General features: G+C 45.0%; 3 protein-coding genes across 3 annotated transcripts; 2 read left to right on the top strand and 1 right to left on the bottom strand.

Moving 5' to 3' along the window:
• Window positions 1–205: 205 nt before the first annotated feature.
• On the top strand, window positions 206–1,875 carry LOC124663502 (F-box/kelch-repeat protein At3g23880-like). The gene is made up of 2 exons (XM_047201200.1): window positions 206–1,149; window positions 1,821–1,875. The coding sequence occupies exons 1-2, from the start codon at window positions 206–208 to the stop codon at window positions 1,873–1,875; spliced, it is 999 nt and encodes a 332-aa protein (XP_047057156.1).
• A 645-nt stretch (window positions 1,876–2,520) lies between these two features.
• Window positions 2,521–4,305, bottom strand: LOC124700004 (serine/threonine-protein kinase STY13-like). Its single transcript, XM_047232210.1, has 2 exons — window positions 3,344–4,305; window positions 2,521–3,264 (listed from the first exon to the last, which is right to left on the bottom strand). The coding sequence occupies exons 1-2, from the start codon at window positions 4,288–4,290 to the stop codon at window positions 2,925–2,927; spliced, it is 1,287 nt and encodes a 428-aa protein (XP_047088166.1). The 5' UTR covers window positions 4,291–4,305; the 3' UTR covers window positions 2,521–2,924.
• A 3,392-nt stretch (window positions 4,306–7,697) lies between these two features.
• Window positions 7,698–16,532, top strand: LOC124699992 (probable polygalacturonase). The gene is made up of 7 exons (XM_047232201.1): window positions 7,698–7,736; window positions 9,870–10,018; window positions 11,518–11,838; window positions 12,109–12,229; window positions 12,346–12,520; window positions 14,597–14,667; window positions 15,621–16,532. Exons 2-7 carry the CDS (start codon window positions 9,908–9,910, stop codon window positions 16,349–16,351), a joined length of 1,530 nt encoding a protein of 509 aa, XP_047088157.1. The 5' UTR covers window positions 7,698–7,736; window positions 9,870–9,907; the 3' UTR covers window positions 16,352–16,532.
• Window positions 16,533–20,587: the final 4,055 nt, after the last annotated feature.

Here is a 20,587-nt window from a genome sequence, read left to right as displayed (position 1 = left end):
AACACGGCGATCGGATCACTATTCCTTCATAACCTGGAATTATTGAGCTGGAACCGGATCTGAACACGTACGTGTGCTGCTCGGAGAAGCAGCGAAACGTATCCGGCTCGAACGACTACTGCAAACGGGGAACACACGTATACACCCAACTTAACGCTCCCGTCAACGCCGAGGGGTGTTTGTAGTTCGATCGATGAATCTGGCCATGGACGTGGAGGACGACGAGACGAGGAGGCTGCCGCCGACGCGGTACCTGCCTCATGAGCTGATCGTGTCGGAGATCCTCGTCCGATTGCCCGTCAAGTCGCTTCTGCGTTTCAGGTGCGTCTGCAAGGCATGGCGGGACACCGTCTCCGGCGACACCTCCTTCTCCGAGGCGCACACCCGCCGACTTCGACAGCAAAAGAGGAGGCCCTCCAGCCTCCTCATCGCACCATACATCACAATCTTTCACCCCGACGTGGACCTCATGAAGGAATACGCAATCCCGGGGCTGTACCTGTGGGAGGAGAACCAGCGGCAACATGGTGTGGCGACGCTCGTGCACGACATGGCCTGGTTCCCCGTGCAGGGTTTATGGAAGAGGCATGGGTTCGCGCATTGTGACGGGCTCGTCATGCTGCCAGACTTCGAGGGTACCGTGCATGTGCTCAACCCGGCCACGCGGCGCAGGCTGACGCTGCCAAGCACCAACAACACCGACACTCGAGGCCCGAACGTATACGGCTTTGGACGCAACCCTAGCTCAGGCGCCTACAAGATCGCTCATTTCTTCCGTGTGGAGTCCTATAGCTTGAGGATGGAGGTGTTTACGGTCGGGGAGGACCATTGCTGGCGTGAGACTGCTGCCAAGCCGCCGTACCCTTTCATAAATGAACGGACGGCGACCTTTTTCAAGGGATCCTTGATTTGGATGGTCGATCTTAGGTTGCCTATGTATCATAATAGGTATGTTCCACACGAGTCAAGCTTTGTCCGCTTTGGCTTGGAAGATAAGTTATTCAGCATCATGGCAGGACCCCAATGGTATCCTGGACGCCACTACGAGGAATCTAGACTAGCAGAGCTGCATGGCGAGCTAGCCCTGGCACGTCGAACCGACGAGTCAGTCGAGATATGGATCTGCGAGGATGTCAATCAGCCACTATGGTTTCGACGTCATGTACTCAACTTTCCGTTATGTACAAGTGCGTTCGATGACAGGAAAGTGTTTCAACACATATCACACTTCCTTTGGCGACATATTAGTGAAGGTTCTAAGCATATGATTGGCATGCAAACCTTGAAGTATCACAACCCCGACACCGACACGATTGTTGAATGCTCAAACACAACTTTCAACGGCTTTGATGTAATCCCTTATATTCCAACCTTAGTTCCAATCTAGTTGAAAAGTCGTCTAGCTAACGGTGTAATCAGTTAAGAGAATTTCCATGGGAAAACACCAATATATGGGTTGAGTCTGATTTTGTGAACTTTGATTGAAAAAATAAATGAATTGATTATGGTTTCAGAGATGAGTTTTAGTGTTTTTTTTTATGTTTTGGCTTTACTGTGTCAGGTTGGAAGCCCATCATATTCATAGTTTCGGTTCCATGCAACATCATTGTCATTGTCTCGTTAACTCGACTCGATGCCCATCATTCATAATGTAGTAATTGGTTTATTTTGATGCAAAGGAGCATATGGTTTATTTTGATGCAATGCTTAATAGGGCTTGACATGCCTCAAATTCCCTTCTAAAGACGGAGGACATACGCATATTTGACAGACATTTTCACATAGTATAAAACATGTTACTGGTCGCAATTGACTTACAGTGCCATCCAGCAGTTGGTAAATTCAAGCAACTCCAATGTCTGCAATCTTGATTGATTTGTCTGCTGAATTAGAGGATTATCTGACTTCAGATCTCTATGAACACATCCAAGTGACACAGCATAGCGATTGAATCGCTATTCCTTTGGAATTGCCATGATTTATTGAACTGGAATCGGATTTGAACACGTACGTACGTACGTATTTACCATATGTCAGTAATACACTAATACTGATCGATGGCATAGAACATGGAGATTGCCGTAAATTCATATGGTTCTGTGTCAGCCCAGCAGGCTGAACCGAGGCAGAAATAGGCGACCATTCTCGACCCAACAGTTCATTTCGGCTTAGAGAGTTAGAGCTTTTATCAATGCAGTAAATGATCCAGAAAGACAGCAAGTAAATGACTCGGCAGTACACTTTGGAGCTTTCGACAAAGACAGTAAATGACCCAGAAGGCCATCGGTCAGGTCTTGTGTCATCCCAGCAAACTCTGAACTGAAGAACAGGTAGACAAGCAGCAATCTCGACTCAGCTGTACATTATGAACAAGCACATAGAGGTAGACAGACAGCAATCTCGACGCAGACAATAGTTTATCCAGAAAGACAAATAATCAGATGAGAATAATATGAAGTAGACTTGGTGGCACACGAACTGCAATACTTGTAGTCGCCTCCAATCAACAAAACCAGGAGATAATAACCTCAGGTAGCTCGAAATTTCAGACAATGAACACACAATTACACAATGGCTAGAAGGCAACTCGAATATGCAGCTGTTATTAACACACGACAGCTCTTTTGTTTTCGAGAATACATACGATAGATCATTGCTAACAATACCAGATAGCATCCTCCCAAAAAAACAGTACAAAGTAGCATCCATATTTGACAAGCAATCACCCCAACCCATGCAGCTAAGACAAGATAGAAAGCAGCAGTGTAAGAAACCTTAGCACAGGGATCAGACCTTGGGATCGGCACACAAATCCCGAGTGCATCAGTGTGGCCTATACATCGAGATTGCAACATCTCCTTTCTCACTCACTCTCTTTCTTCTTCCCCTTTTTCATTTCTGGTACTATGGATCCTGCACTAATCTTAGTCGGTGGTCATGGGCTCAGAGATACAGCAGCGGAACCGTGCTTTACGGACATTGCTAACGACTTCCATCTCAGCAGTCTCAAGCATGGTCACAACCTCGTTAAATGACGGGCGGACTTCAGGATTTGCGTCCCAACAGCGAGTCATGATGTGGCTTAGAGAAGGCAGACAATCTTGTGGGATTGGTGGACGGGCATTCTTGTTTACGACAGCAAAGGCTGCCTGAACAGCCGTCATGTTTGTGAAGGGGAGCATGCCGGTCATGAGCTCCCACAAGACAATCCCAAAGCTATACACATCGACTTTGTGATCATAAGGCCTGTGCTGGATCATCTCCCTGTGAACACATAAGACATAAGAATAATTGACAGGCATTTGCACAATTAATACATCTGTAGTAGTTGCAATTGACTTACGGTGCCATCCAGCGGTAGGTCCCTGTCTCTGGAGTCATTCCCTCGGTTTTTACCTCAATTCGAGCAACTCCAAAGTCAGCAATCTTGATTGATTTGTCTGCTGAAATTAGAAGGTTGTCTGACTTCAGATCCCTGTGAATAGACCCCAGGGCATGCACATATGCCATTCCCCGGGCAACATCAAGTGCCTGTTTCACTGCCAATCTCAGGGGCACAGACTTGGTCTGCCGTCGGGCAAGGAACTGCCTGACAGAGCCACCTTTTGCGTACTCGGTAATGATACACCAAACAATCGACTTCCTGCATGCCCCGATGAACCTCACAATATTTGGGTGCCTCAATGTTGACAACATCATCACTTCTTGCACAAATTGCTGTTCCATCAACTGTGCTCTCTCTAGATCATTCTCAGGCTTCTCCAGCAGCTTAATGGCAACATCTTCCCCATTGTAAGTTCCCCGATATAGCTTCCCAAAGGCCCCTTGAGCAAAAGGAGCTCCCATGTCCAGCTTCCCCAGATCAATGGTCCACTCCTCATAGTTAGTAAGTATCTCCGTCGGATGAGTCGGGTCCATCAAAACCCGAGCCAACGCATCCTCCTTCAGAACAGACGCAGCAGCCCGGTTCGGGTAGATGACGCTGTTGCAGACAGAATAGTTCGGCGTCGGAGCATCACGGAGGCCCGGGTGGTTGAGCATGACGGTGCGCGACTCGTTGGAGGCCACGCTGCTGTTGTCCACCGACATGGCAACCGAGCCGCCAACGAAGTTCATCGAGTTCATGTTGTCGGAGCTATCCACCGACATGTGGGAACTCTCCCCGACCTTGTGGTAGTACGGCATGTCGTAGAAGCCGTTGCTCTCGTTTTCCAGCTTTCCCCTGCCACCGCCGCCACCCATACCGCCACCGCCGCCTAGCATATTGTGAAATCTTGCCCCCTCGATCATCTTCAAATACCTAACGCTAGTAGCAGAGTTTCTGGAAAGTGTCCGTTTTCTGGCAGATGCTAATATAGCAGAGTTTCTGATAAGTATCCCTTGTCCAGCAAGAGAATGTCCTCCTCAGCGCCCCCACTGTTCCCTGCATGTATAACCAAGCCACAGAATGTTAAACATTGCTATCTAATAACATGCACACCACATAGATAACCTGCATAACTTGAGGTAAATTTGCCCCTGCCTATAGCTGAGTGTGAGTACTGCAGAGCCAAAAATATCCATCAAGCAGCAAAACTGAAGTTTCTTGATACAAACCAAAGCTTCACTCACACGAACGAACCTAAGGTTAATTTGCCCCTTTCTACATTTCTGCAGCTGAGGTCTGAGACTGCAGGTCCCAAAACTCCAGCCGGGAGCAAAATTAAAACTTTCTCGATGCATACCCGAGGTTCACTGACGCGAACGACCCACAGATGATACTAAGACGTGGCAGCGAAGCTTCCCTACCGACGCATTCCTCCCCAAACTAGCCTAACCTACACGGGCCTCGCACGAACATGGCAGCAATTCACGGACTACACCCCCTGCCGAGATCACTAATCGCCTCCGAAATTCAGCAAGCAGGAGCAGCAACCAAGCGACATGGACTCGTCGCCAGCTCACGGAACGACGGCAGCCGACAAGAAATGTCCAGGCGCAACCCTAGCAAGAAAGCAAGCAAGCAGCCTGGAGCTGGGCGGGCAGGGCGCGCGCGGGGCACGTACCTGGGGCGGGAGCTGCCGGGAGGAGCTGCGGAGGGAGGGGGCCGGCGGCGGAGGCGATTGGACGGTGGAGAATCCGGGGAGGGATGGGCGGGCGGGGATTGGCGTGCTGCGAGGCGACGACTCGGGAAGGCAGAGTCGGGAGTGGGGGAGAGGAGAGACAGAGACCGAGAGGAACAGCTCACTGGCTTTCTTCCGATTCTACCCTCACCTCCTTTTTTTCACTCTTCTGGTCTGCTGCGAGGATAACATTTTTTTTTTTTGCTGCGAGGATAACATGGTGTGGGCAACGCATCTCCAGGCCCAACTCGACACTCGTAGAAAGCCTGCACTACTTCAAATGCACACAATAAAATCGTGCATGCAAATAGCACAGTGAGCAATAAAATTACTAAAGCATGGACTGTCTAGATAAGGTATATAACACGCTATTAGTGAAGAAATAACATGCTATTTCCATGTCAAAAAAAACATGCTATTTCAAAATCTTGGTTTGACCATGACTAAAGACTGCAATACTAATACTTCATTATACCTCGAAACGTGCTATTTTTTTAAGTATATTAAAAAACAACTCTACACCTCTTTTCATGTAACAGAAGTATTGCCAGGGATGCCTAAAATAATATGGTTTTGTAATACTTTGGTTTTAGAAATACGTTGTTGCCAGGGATGCATAAAACATATCTAGATAAATTCTTTTTTGGCAATTATTTTAAACCGGATGGAGTGTTAAAAAACTTGCAAATTCAAAGATTGTGGTATAATAATTTAATGATAATCATATATATATATATATAAGTTAAATAAATTTCAAAAAATAAGCCGAGCATGTGAAATACATATAAATATAGAAATATATAAATAATTATTATTAAATTTGAGAATTTGAAATTTAAAATTACAAAAATTAAGACAAGCATGTGATTTACATATAAATATAGACATATACAAAAATTTATTTTTAAAATTTGGGGTCTTGAGTCCTATCCAGATCCTACGCCCTCGATTTTTCAGCCTGGTTTCAGTGGATCTGGCGGCTGGTGATGGCCAGTGTTGAGGGGACTGATGACCTAGCTTCAAATAAAGGGGGATTGGTCCTAGGATCCCTCTCACAACATAACAAAAATCCGCTTGATGCATGTATCCATTGATGTGGTCGGAGTGTCGAGTTTCGAAAGGCTCCGCCGTCAAACTCGAATTGATGACATGCTTTGAGATTGCTAGATCGTATGTGATTTGGTCGCGCAACCATATTTTTTATGAGCGTTCGGTTTTAGAGGAAGCGATTCGAAGCTACGAAGTTTGTTGCCATCGTGGGGCATGTCTTAAGTCCTATGGTGAAGTCAGCCGTGGAGGATGGCAGGAAAGCCGAGATCTGAGGAATCACTTTTGCCTCCGTTTAAAAAAATAAAAATAAAAGATCTGAGGAATAATAATGGTGGTACAAGTCGTGGTGGCGATGATCTTTTGGCTTGGTGATCAGTGAATTGGAGTAGTGTGGGGCCACAACATGGGAGAAATTCAGAGTCTACACTTGCAGTGCGAAAACCCGAGGTTTGGCCTGAATTGGTTGTGTCAGGCAATATCATTGTTGAAGGCATTTGTGAGGGCAGGCTTTCTCCTGGATGAAAAGATATGATTTATGGTTGTGCACTATTTTCTTTTTAGAGGTGTTATTTAAAAAATATAGTATGTATATGAATTTCTGGTGAGTTTTAGTGATGCTTTGGTCTCTCCATTACAAGGAATAGACTTTAATTTTTTTGTTGGATGTACACGTATTGCTATTAGGGCACTATGTGGGTGTAATTGTAAAAAAAAGGAAAAACGGCCGCACCAACTCGGGCACGCCGCATCCGCAACTGGCCCTCTCACAGTGCCGCCGCATCCGCAGCAGCGCCGCCTCATCCGCAGCAGTCCTTCCCAGCCAATTCCGCCACGCCCACAGCTGCGCGTCGCCGGCGGCTGTGGCGGCGGCTTCCATCCACCACGCGGACGCCGCCGGCTTCCGGCTCACGATGCCGACAACGCCGCCGTACGCCGCTCCTCGTGGTATGCTGCCGAAAACTCTGTGCCTACATATATCTTAGCGGAGAGAGAGAGGGGGGCAGGGGGGCCGATATCGCGCATGGTGTGGCCGCCGCTCAAGATGTAGCTCGCGGGTGAGCGGGCGGGGGCGGGTGTTTGAGCCCTGGCAGAGCTTCTACTCGTCTTTAGGACGGGGTGGTGTCGGTGGTGGGAGGGGGCTGGATGTGGAAAGAACCAGTTGGAGAATGACGATGGGGCTGAGAGACTAGAGGCGAGCTCGATTTAGGAAGTGTGCTGTTGGCTGCTGCTTCGATCTTTTGTTCTCTAATTTCAGAGATGAGTGAGATGGTGCTGGGATATTGGCAGGATCTATTGCGAGTTTACAATCATCAGTGGCAATGCGGAGATACCAACAGTTTGTTACCGATTCCTTTGGATTTTAGCACTATATTTCAGGCCTAGCACTATTTAAACTCTCAACAGCCGGTTCATCACCATATAATAATCTTGCAAATGATGCGACGGAATTTCATTACCGAGTCTTGACGTTGTCCATCTCAGTCATGTTAACTAATAGCTACTTTGATGTTTCACTTTGCAGGATACACATACCGTGATTATTTTGGACCATCCCAAGTATTTTGCCATTGCAGAGTGAACTTTGTAAGTAATGTGAGCAAATGTTTAAACGATCAAATTCAGTTTGTTCCTGTCAATCGTTATCTTCAGAAGCATTTCCAATTCTGCACCTAGAGAAATGTTTATCTAAATGTACACGCCAACTTGTTCACTTACCGATGTCTACAACATTTGCTACCACTGCAAAAGTTTGCTTAATTTCCGGTAGACTCAAAATTAGCTGCAGTTCAGAGTTTCTCAATTAGTTGAAAGTTGAAACATGTACTGGAATTTGCAGAAAAACAAAGAATCACGCCGGCCAACACAAATGGATATGAAGTGTTCTAAAACCGATGGATAATGAAGTCCAAACTGGTTGCAGTTTCTTGGTTGACAAAATGGTTTGAACAAGAATTAAAACCTTATAAACTAACATGTACACAGCATATCTAGGATTGCCTGTACTTAGTTGGTTAGGATTGTGATCTTATCTAACCTGTATTCTGTTTGTAGCAAACCCTACCCTATGTGGTATACAGATAGAGAGGAGACTGGTGGGTCATTATCATGCTTAACTAAACTGTAATGCTGATGAACACTACAACTGACTTGGGTTACCCATTGGTATTGCACGATGAATACTCACTCCTGCACCACCTCCTAAACCATTGTACTCGTGAGATGTTGCGGTACATGAACACACTGAATGACTGGAACGTATCTTCTCCTCAGTGTAAGCTTGATGGAGCGGCCATTTTTGTATCTTTGTCTTTGCCGTCTTGGATCGAATACACCGAATAGTCCTTGCCCTTCACAGCTAAGAACACCAAGCCCACGAGCAACGGTTAGCTGAGAGTGCTCAACCCCCAGGTCACATCAACCGCAATAACAGGGATGTCCTGTACTCCTGTGGCTATCAACTTGCAATGCCAGAGCTTCTCCTGCACTCTGCACCCCCTTGTGGAATACAACATATCTACAACAAAGTTGAAATCTTATTCAGACAAGCGTTCTGCTTGACCAACACGAAATGCATTCCTAGCAGTTGCATCTCCTATCAACTATAAATTTATTGTTGTCGCACCTTTCTATATCAACAACAGCAACTTTTCTCTTGCATTAACTAGGATAGGAATTCTGAAGCTCAATAGCATCAGGTTTCAGATAGCAAGAAAATCTGAAACCTAAAATTCAAAGGGGAAAAGATTGAGACAGAAAGGATGTTTTCCATTGTAATTTGATTTGGAAAGGGAGCAACATTCAAACCATAGGCATGCTGCTATTTATTGATTGGGATTCTAATGCATTGCTTCCTAGCTGAATATGTTCATTCATTTTTCTTTTCTTAGGCAAGTGTTCTCACGTGGAAACATGACTGGCAACTTAATCAATGAAAAAGCCATTGGCTAGGTTAAATTTTTTTTTGACTGACAACAATTATCCCTGCTGTAATCTCGATTGAGCTGGACAACTGTGTCATGAATGTTGTGGATATTGTGATCAAGAGAAGCGAGAGTCCCTGCATAACATGCTTAAGTGCATTACCACATAGACATAGCCTGTAAATACTTGCATATGATGTTGGATTATGTCTTCTCTGAATCTTGTTAAGTACAAGTTTGTTTATAATACTATTATTTTACTATATCTTTTATTTACACGTAAAATTGCAACTAAATGTAATCTATTTTGTGCTTCTATGAATTTTGAGTGTGATACATAGCGGTGAAGGTAGCTCCATTTTTAAGATATAGATCAATATTAGAGATCGTGTGTTGCACGTGCAGACTTACTAGAATAGGTAATAATAATTAAGCGGATGACCCAGTTCACCAGGGACCAAACATTCTCCTCGTACAGTATAGATTTATCCGAGCTCGGGTTGGAAAGTGCTCCCTATCCAATACAGTATAGATTTTTCTTTGCGAGGGCCCTATCCAATTGTTGGATCGGCTCCCTAGCTCTGTGGCGTACACTGCTGCTGGTGTGCCGGTTAGCGTTCTTTGCTCTGGAAAAGCGCTGAACAGCTGAACAGTTCTGCATTTTATGGCGATTCCTTCTCGTTCAATTAACTGGTCCGTTCATTTTATTTTCTGTTTTGTTCTTTACTCCTCCCTTACTCCGTGCTATTTTCCAACCGAGTCCGGTGGCATTGTGGAGTATTTGCGATTTATGCAGGTCCGATCTTGTGGTCTGATTGTGATTCAAGTGCGACAATGCTTAGTTGTTCCCATGACAATTGCATGTTGATAATAGACGGTGAGGGACAAAGAGATAATGTGAGAGCAGCCTATTTCAGCAAAAGGAAGATGTGTAGATCCGCAGACGTAAGTGTGCTGTTTCCTGTTGAGTTCCCTTTTGGTACTCTTCCTCTTCTAGACTGCAACGGGGCAGACTGCTTCAGAACAAGATCGACCTATTTGCGATTGTCAGGTTGATTGGGGGCTGCTCTGGACGTCGTTGTGCGCGGTAAGCTAAAGTTGGTTAGAAGCTCCGAATTCAACCATAGAAGAAGGATCAGATACCCTTATAGGTGATAGAAGTGGTTTTTGCAGCTGCTGTGGACTGCTACTTTAGTCTTGTTTGCCACCAAGTAGGACTCTTGCCACTTCTATATAGAAGCCGTCGCTCGAAAGTCTTTCGTGCCCTTCCGGGCCTGTTGGGGCCTCCTCCTACTGAATGGTCCTCGCGGATCTGGATAGCTCAGTGGGGGTCCGAGGTCGCCCCGGCGTGGCGAGGATGTCTCTAAAGTGCGAGGCCATGTTGCCGGCTTGCCATCCTCTCTAGGGTTGGTGGGTCTGTCGCGTCTTGTGCGTATGGATGGCATCTAAGCCAACGGTGGTTTGGCGGTGTTTAGTGTAATGTTTGTCTTGCCGTCGTCGGACATGGTCTTGTCTTGAGTGACATGGTGGTTTGCCGGTGTTTAGTGTAATGTTCTTTCTTTCAATGTAACGAAACACAAGCTTTGCGTTTTCTAAAAAAGTGCTTGTTTTTCATACACCTTGCTTAGCTGAACTCATGCTACTTTTATGTATCCATCTCTCTTGAAACATCTCTTCGAGGGTGACGTGAAAGTTTGAAACAATCCCTTATAGTTTAGTGGAGGTTCACATTCTCTTTTTACATTTGCTTGAATTCAGCAAGTCCCAGAAAATGATATTGTCTTGTTTAGGGCTCACTGGGAGCAAAATAATTTCTTACCAGGCTATTTGGATTCTAAGAATGGACCCATGGATTCCCAGAAAGTTTGAAGGATTGAAAACATCAGGTCATCAAACTCCATGTTAAAATTCCTATGAGAAGTCCAAACAAGGGGAGATGGCGTCTTTCTCTCCCCTCGTTTCTCCTATAAATGAATCCATTTACAATCCAATTCCTGCATTTTTCCTATTCTTGTGTGTAGATTGATGTGTTCCAAACAGGCCGACTTTATTGTTGGCACGATTCTGAGCTAAATATTTATTGTATGGATCTTTTGAGTTGTGGCCCAACCGATTCAAGAGAAATATTATTGATAGATGACATGAACGTTAAAACCTGTTAGTGTGAACAGTAACTATACACGAGCAGATTTCTCTATGAGCTCCAAACAGGGCTCATTAATTTTTTCCTTGGCTCTATGAAAACTATGGAACAGACCTGATCCTTCACGAAAGTTCATCCGTTGGTCATGTAGTGCAACCAAACAACTTCGAATATACAATCATGTGCTATCACTTATTTTAGGATTCAACGTGACATGACAGATGACACACAATTCCTATGTTTACCATATACCTGTTTTTCGATGATTATAGAGACATTGACCCGTTGGAATTTGTTGCAGATATTTCAAGTTTTTTTGGTGTTTGCAACCATTGTTTCTGCGAACCAATGGACCAGTGTATCCAGCATGTACTGTCAGGATTTGTCAGCAAGTGTGTATCGACCCCACAGCGTCTCCATAACCGAGTTTGGTGCTGTTGGAGATGGTATTACTCTTAATACAAAATCATTCCAGAATGCAATCTTCTACCTCACCTCATTTGCAAACAAAGGCGGGGCACAGCTCTTTGTTCCTGCTGGAAGGTGGCTCACTGGGAGTTTTAGTCTTATCAGTCATCTCACAGTTTCACTCGACAAGGATGCAGTAATTATTGGATCTCCAGTAAGATGACTCAACAAATGGTGTCACAGATAATAATTTAGCTCATTTTTGCAATTCAGTTTCAATTGTACCTCTTCAATGTTTTCACACTTTCATGTTTTCACATACAGCAACAACCAATAAAATGCTTTGCTAACGACACATTTGAACATTCCTGTAATTAGCATTAACTGAATCCCATATTAAGATATGAAACTAATGAAATTCCGCTGAAAAAAAGCAAATCAAGAAGTGTGACTGCCATGGCATTTTGGTAAATTATGTTTGCAGGATTCATCTGACTGGCCAATTATTGATCCTCTCCCATCCTATGGGCGTGGTAGAGAACTCCCTGGTAAAAGACATCAAAGCCTAATTTTTGGTTCCAATCTAACTGATGTCATAATATCTGGTAAGTATTATAGTTTTTTAAGGGTTCGTGAGTATTGTTAGCTGCACCATGCATATCTATTGGATATCATGTTTAATTGCTAGTATATGATTAAGTATTAATTGTGCACTTTCTAGGTGCTAATGGCACTATTGATGGCCAAGGAGAAAATTGGTGGAACTGGTTTCACAACCACACATTGAATTATACCAGGCCACCTCTCCTTGAATTTATGTACTCGACCAGAGTTGTTGTTTCTAATTTAACCTTTAAAGATTCTCCATTTTGGAATATTCATCCTGTATACTGCAGGTTCGCTTTCTAAATTTATACCTTCTAATTTTTAAAGCTATATCTTTTAAACCCATAACCAGTTGGGTTGCAAATTCCAACATATAGTATAACATATGAATTTTTACAGTATATGTTCTGAATACATCCAAATTTCAGAGAACTAATATATAGTTCCTCCATCTTTCCAAGGTATGGACCGTCAAGTGCAACAGTTTCTGACTGTTCGCTTCGTTGTCCGTTTCGTTGACCTGTGGCTGGATGTGCTGCCCGGTCCACTTGTTACTGCAGTGAGAGCTGGGAGACTAACTGAACTAGAGAAAAAGAAGGAAGTCACTTCAGCACCCAAAGATGGATTTGTTTCGGTGCTATCCCAGCCAGCCAAGAGAAAAATGCGGGCAACAACAAAAGCTTCAAAAGTTGCCGCATATGTAAGGGTGCATAAGGCTGCTTTCTTGGTTTTGCAAAGTCATTTCATGTTCCGATGGGGTTCAATGAAACGTCTCTTGAGGAGTGGCTTGTTCATGCAAAAAGAGCAGCTCCATTGAAGGTAGCTTCGCTGAGGCAGTCTATTTCGGCTCCGTTCACTCCACCAAGACATGAATCGGTTTCTTCTCTCTTCGTCTAACTAAGGTCGCAACGCCGCTCACTCCCTCTAAACTGAAGGTGGGTGCATCAGCGAACAAAGTTTTCTGCATGAAGCATCAGGCGAAAACTCATACAAGCCTGCCAAACACGCCGACAGCAGCCCATAAGGTTTCCCCGGTGGAAAAAGGAAAAGTTGTGATGGTACAGAAAACTGAACTTCCTCCACCACCTGGCCAATTTCAGGTTGACGTGCCCGAGTTCGTCCCCAGTCCCCACGTACACTAAGCTGAACACCAAACGTTCACTCATGTGGTGCCGTGTGTACCTCACACCGGAAGATATTAGGACGGGTCATGTCAATCCGACCGCCACAATTTCAGAACCTTTGTCATCATAAGTACAATTGCCACGACCGTCGTTTAAAGGTTCATTTGACCCGGTGCGTTCGTAGGCGGACCCAACAACGGCGAACGGCGAGTATTTTCTTGCCTCCGCGTATGACGCACTGGGTCAAATGAACCTTCAAACAACGGCCCTGAAAATTGTACTAATGATGACAAAGGGTCTGAACTTGTGGCAGTCGAATCGACATGACCTATCCTGATATCTTCCGGAGAGAGGTACACGTCGCGCCACATGAGCGAACATTTGGTATTCGGCTCAGTGTACGTGGGGACGAACTCAGGCGCGTCAACCCGAAGTTGTCCACGTGGTCGAGGAAGTTAAGATTTTTCTACCATCACGGCTTTTCCTTTTTTTCGCTGCAGAAGCATTATGAGCTGCTGCCGGCGTGTTTGGCATGGATTTGTATGAGTTTTTGCCTGACGCTTCATGCAGAACTTTGTCCGCCGATGCGCCCACCTTCAGTTTGGAAGGAGTGAGTGGCACTGCGACCTTAGTCGTCGTAGTAGACAAAGAGACTACTTCACGTCTTGGTGGAGTGACCGGAGCCAAAACGGACTGCCTCGGCGAAGCTATCTTCATTGGAGCTGCTCTTTTTGCAAGAAACAGTCCACCCCTCAAGTGATGTTTCATTGAACCCCATCGGAGCCTGAAGTCACTTTGCAAAACCAGGAGGAACCGAATCTAAAGAAGCAGCCTTATGCACCCTTAGGTGCTAGTCATATGCGACAACTTTTGAAGCTCTTCGCTGCCTTGGATAGCATTGGAACAAATCCATCTTTGGGTGCTGAAGTGACTTCCTTCTCTTTCTCTGGTTCATTTCGTGATGCAGTTGTAGACTCCTAGCTCTCACTCAGTGCACTAACAAGTGGAGAAAGTGGCACATCCAGCCACAGGTCACCGAAACGGATAGCCACATACTGCTGCACTTGACTGTCCATACCTTGAAAAGATGGAGGAACTATACATTTGTTCTCTTAAATTTGGATGTATTTAGAACATATACTGTAAGAATTCATATGTTGTATTATACGTTGGAATTTCGAAGATGATGGGAGAAATTTGGATTGCAAATTTATTAGCTTGCTTTTTCTGCTAAATAAACAGCCAAGTGCTTGTCCAACATCTCACGATCCTAGCACCCATCAGTTCACCGAACACCGACGGAATTGATCCAGGTGAGCTTGATTTTATTTTTTGAAACTTTGAATTTCTTGTGATTCCATGATCCCCTATTATGATTTTTTTTTCACAATATATTCAAGCCTTCCATTTTTTCTCTCATTTAGCAGTTCATGAGGCACAAATTACAGTGGGCACTATCTTATAAAGAAATGATGAACCTTTTTCATAACATTACATAAAACAAACAAAATCTTATAAAGAAAAAAATGTACGGATTATAAAGTAGACTTATGAATTTGTATTATCTATACTCAGACATGAGATCTTTCATCAGATTTTTGACGAAATACCACATATAGTGTACAAAAGTGTTTTTTTTTTTTTTTTGCAAATATCTGACACTTCATAGCACAAATTTGGGCCATGTATCTGATTTTAGATTACATGTTTTTTTTTTTTGAGTTCTTTGCGAATGTGTGTTCAATCGGCACCCTTGAAAAATCGGGATTAAAGCAACTTCAAACTTTGTATTTTTTGTGACTCCATGATCCCTGATTCTGATTCTTTTTTAGAATATATTCAACCCTAACTTTCTTTGTTTCTCTCATTTAGGAGTTTGTGAGGCACATATTACAGTGGGTACTATCTAATAAAGAAATGATCAACCTTTTGTCATGACTTTAAATAAAATAAACAAATATGATAAAAAAGAAATATGAAGTAGAGTGATGAGTATACTCAGATGTGAGATCTTTCATCAGATTTTTGCTTTACTGTAACTTTGATTCAGTTCGAATGGATAAAACACCAGAAACTAAATGCCAGATATATCACATAAAATTGTTCTTTTTAAAAATATCCGACACTTCAGAGTAGAAATTCTTGTCATGTTAGCATCACCGTTTAGATTACATCTTTCCTTTTTTTTTTGGTTCTTGTTTGCAACTCTGTGTTTCATTTAGCACACTTGAACAGTCCGTACTAATTCAACGTCAAACCCATCTAGATTCATCCACAAATGTCTGCATCGAAGATTGTTACATCCGGAATGGTGATGACATAGTCGTCATCAAGAGTGGGTGGGACGAGTACGGCATTTCTTTTGCTCATCCTAGCTCCAATATTAGCATCCGTAACATCATTGGACAGACAAGGAGCAGCTCAGGAATCGCCTTAGGAAGCGAGATGTCAGGTGGCATATCAGAGATCCGAGCTGAGGGAATCCACATCATCAATTCGGTGCATGGGATCAGAATCAAGACCGCGCCAGGGCGTGGCGGGTACGTGAAGAATGTTTACATAGCTGATGTGAGAATGGATAATGTTTCAATAGCCATCAGGGTTACCGGAAACTATGGTGAACATCCTGACGATAACTATGACAAATATGCGCTCCCAATCATAAGCAATATAACTATCAAGGACGTCGTTGGTGTCAATATTGGGGTCGCAGGAATGTTCCAGGGTATCCAGGGGGACAGCTTCAGCAATATTTGCTTATCAAATGTTACTCTCAGTGCCAAATCTATGAGTCCATGGAATTGTTCACTTGTAGAAGGGTACTCAGATTCTGTTTCTCCAGAAATATGTGAGCAACTTCGAAGCAATCCTGGGCCAGGCCAAGTATGCTACGACGGTAGTAACTATCTAACACCAGCAGCAGTTCAGCCGCATGTGCCACAGAAGTCAGGTTCTAACCGGTTGTTAAGTCCCTTCCATAGGTTGGCTTCTCTGTAAGAGGCACCAATTGTTTATATTCTTTTGTGCGTCAGATTTTGTATTCTGTTGTGCGTCAGATTTTGTATTCTGTTGTGCATCAGATTCTGGAAGTGTTTTTAGCCTGCTATGTAGTGAAGATAAACTGTTGCTGTGCTGTAATATTGTTATATCCTACATGTAAATGTTTTTTTCAACAGAAGTAAAAGCAACCTGCATTAGTTAGAATAGAATAACATTCTTTTTTCGAATTTGGGTATTTCCCGGGTGACATAGGCATCCCAAATGGGCCTGCCGAAGATAGTACCCGGGGTTTACTGAAGGCCCACTACCCGAAGAATAAGAAGATTCGGAAGCCCAAGATATTATTAAGGAAAGCTAGAGTTGTAATAGGAAGCATTATTTGTAATCTTGTGGGATGAGTTAGAAACCCTCCCGGACTCTGTAACTTGTACAATACGAATCCCCCGGCTCCGCCTCCTATATAAGGGGGAGTCGAGGGACAAAGAAAGCATCGAATCACTGTCTCTCAAACCCTAGTTTTCATAATCGTCGAGTACTTTTCGGCTGAAACCTTCGAGATCTACTTGCCTCTACTTCCAACTAAACCCTAGTCTACAACCCGTAGGCATTGACAAGTTAATACCTTGTCAATTGGCGCCGTCTGTGGAGACTAGAGGCGTCAAGGATCTGATTTCGATGGCACGTTCAAGATCGTCGACTTCATCAACCGCAAGCAACGCAATGGATCGAGGTAAACAGATCGCAACTGGTCTTGTCGATTTTGTTCCTCACCCGCCCTCCCGTTTGGATGCATATGCATATCTGGAGGAGCCTATGGAGATGACGTTCGGAAGATTTCACTTTCGCGTCGAGAAAGAGGGATCGTATCGTGTCGAAATTCCGATTTCGTCGGGATCGTCGGCGGTCGATTCCGATTTTTCAAGCTATACATCGTCAACGAGAATCGGGAGAGGAAGAAACTTCGCCGTCACGCTTCATCGGCACTCGCAGCAAGAGAAAAACTTGCCAAGATCTTCGGCGACATGTCGTTTGAGTCATCTCGCGGACTCCTATATAAGCGATGGCTCAAGCAGTGTCGACAGCTACGATTTCATCGACAAATCTACTACAGTGGGCAAGGTCTTCGCCAATCTTCATGATGGTGTCACCAAACCCAACATAGATCTGAATACAAAGTATCATCAGATTTATATCATTGGAGAGCCAAGTCGTGATCAGGAGGAAACATCTGAGGCTTTCGACGATTTGGGAAATCCATACGTCGATCCCTCTGATTTGCGACGAGGCCTAGGCAACAAATATATCGGGCCACAGCCGCGAGACAGAGTCCAACTTCCGCAAACAGCATGGGATAGAGCCGCAAGGGCCATGGATGGCTCAGAACCAATGGTCACCACAACCACGCCAGAAGAATTACAAGCATATCAATACAGGCTCGCACGAGCTGCAAGGGAATTGGAAAAACAGACAACTGAGTTAAACAGAAGAAAGGAGGCAGCCTCTGCGTCAAGTAGGCGAAGGGCAGAGCTGAGTCGACAATCTAGAACTTCGGGTGATAGCCACAGGGAAGCTCGGAACAGAGCAAGATCAAGGTTGCAAAACGTACCTGAAGGAGAAACAGAGCACTTGGTTCAAAACCTCGACATGTCTTTTATGTCGATAGACACGAGAGGAAACATCATCCCCAAGACACCAGAAGCTGGGTATATGGCGACACAAGCTTTCATCCTTGCATCCAGGCCACCCCCAGGAGATCCAAGGGAGGCATTGTACAACATGGCAATGGCAGGAGTTGGAGCCATGGGGACGGCGTTTGTATCAACACCTCCCGAAGGAACAGCAAGGCAAAATAGTCCACGACCTGCGGCAGCAATAGCAGCAGCTCCCGAAGGACCAAGTGGAGCAAGGGACGCTGCAGCACAAGCAAGGGTCGACAGAGCGCGACAAAGTAGAAGGGAACATCGGCAGTCCCCAGAGCTAAACGACGAGGATATGTGTGGGTTGCCATGCTTCACAAGGAGAGTTCGAAAAACTCGAGTCCCTTCAGGATTCAAGTTACCCGATAACTTCAAGAAATTCGACGGCCTTCAAGATCCAGAGGATTGGCTAATCGATTATCTCGAGACGGTGAAGCTCACAGGAGGAACCAGAGCAACAGCTATGCAAAGCATCCAGGTGCATCTGAGTGGAGCCGCACGATCTTGGATCAAGAAACTTCCTCCAGGATCTATCGATAGCTGGGATAGCTTCGAGGACGTGTTCGTCAAGAACTTCCGGTCCACATGTAAAAAACCTGCGTCATTAGAGGAGCTGAGAGCGTGCCGACAAAAGCCAGACGAGCCAATGAGAAAATATATCCAAAGGTGGAATATCATCAAAAACTCGGCAGAAAATATATCTGACGAGAGAGCAATAGATGCGTTTGTCGCAGGGATCAGGCGTGGAGATTTTGTCGAGGATTTGGGGAGGACCAATCCAAAGACAGTATCCGCGTTAATGGAAATAGCAAACAGATGGGCAGATGGAGAAGATGCTGTTCACAACAAACGACATAGGTCGCCAGAGGAAGACCGCGGTCGAAATTATCAACCAAGGCGACGATTTCCTCGGCAGTACTCGAGCTATGATGCTCCAGGACAAATCTCGGCTGGTTTCCGAGCGAGCGCAGGAGGAAACAACAGAGATGAGTACCAGAGAAGCAACGAGCAACGAGGCGACAATAGAGATGACTCTAGAAACAATAGGCAAAATAGCGGGCCAAGGTTCCAGAGGCCCTTCGTGTCTCCCGAAGAGATGATGAACGGGCCGTGTCAGATGCATTTTTTCCTAGACAGCAACGGAAAAAGACAGTCAGGACATCTGCAGAAGGATTGTCGCAATTTCCAGGCAATGCTAAGGTACGCAGGGCATGCTAATGCTCAGGCAGCACAAAGAAGTCCTCGAGAACCAAGGAGTGAGATTCACTTGCCACCTCCTCCCGCGATTACGGACGACAATCGACATCAGCTCAGAATAGCGGCAGCACCTCCACCACCGCCTTACGTGGATCCTAACTCTAACGGAGCGGTCTCGATGATTCAGAAGGGAAGGCCATCCAATAGAGCTCAGAAAGTAATCTCGCGACAGGTGTTTATGGCAGAAAAAATGACTCCACCAACAGTCGAGTATCTTAATTGGTCAGGGCAAGACATTGGCTTCACCATAGCGGATCATCCACAGCAAGTTCCTCGACCAGGGCAGTCAGCACTCATACTACCAGCGGTCATCGCAGGATTTGACGTATCTCGTGTGTTTATAGATGGCGGCAGCAGCTTAAACCTTATGTACGCAGATACATTAAGGAAGATGAACATATCCCTAGCAAACCTGAAGCCAACAGACACGAGATTCCACGGTATCACACCAGAGAAGCCAAGCTATCAGCTGGGGAAGATTAATCTCGACGTTCAGTTTGGGACCCGAGAAAATTACAGGATCGAGAAGTTGGAATTTGAAGTCGTAGATTTCCCGTCACAGTACCACGCTCTGTTGGGACGACCAGCATATGCTAGATTTATGGCGGTACCACATTACACGTACCTGTTGTGGAGGATGCCTGGACCCAAGGGGCCAATCACAGTCAAAGGAAGCTTCGCCCTAGCCGATAAATGTGATAAGGATTTTCATCGAATATCAGAAACTTTCGGGATGCAAGCTGAATATTTGGCGTCAAGGCTCATGACTGACTATGACGTGCTGCCAGACGTGGGAAGGCCAAATAAAGAATCAACTTTCAATACTGAGAAAAATTCTAAGGAGGTGCAGATTCACCCGACAGACCCGAAGAAGACGACGTCCGTCGCAAACGACATGGACCTCGCATAGGAAAGCGTGCTCGTCGAGTTCCTCCGTGAGAACTGGAAAATCTTCGCATGGTGTCCAGCTGACATGCCAGGAGTACCCAGGGAACTTGCCGAGCACCAACTAAACTTGGATCCACTAGCGAGACCAATCAAACAACCTTTGCGACGTTTTCGGAACCAAACCGCAAGGCTATGCTCGTCAGAAATTGATCGACTAAGAGAAGCTGGTTTTATCAAGGAGCTGCACACAGAGGCCACATGGGTAGCAAATCCAGTGTTGGTGCCGAAGAAAAACACTAAGGTCCTTCGCATGTGCGTCGACTTTACGTGTCTCAAGTAACATTGTCCAAAGGATCACTTTTCCCTCCCGAGGATCGACCAAATTATCGAC

This window comes from Lolium rigidum, chromosome 1, assembly GCF_022539505.1.
Source record: "Lolium rigidum isolate FL_2022 chromosome 1, APGP_CSIRO_Lrig_0.1, whole genome shotgun sequence".
Classification (NCBI taxonomy): Eukaryota; Viridiplantae; Streptophyta; class Magnoliopsida; order Poales; family Poaceae; genus Lolium; species Lolium rigidum.
Note: the sequence above shows the minus strand (reverse complement) of the source record. Positions and strands in the feature narration are given on the sequence as shown.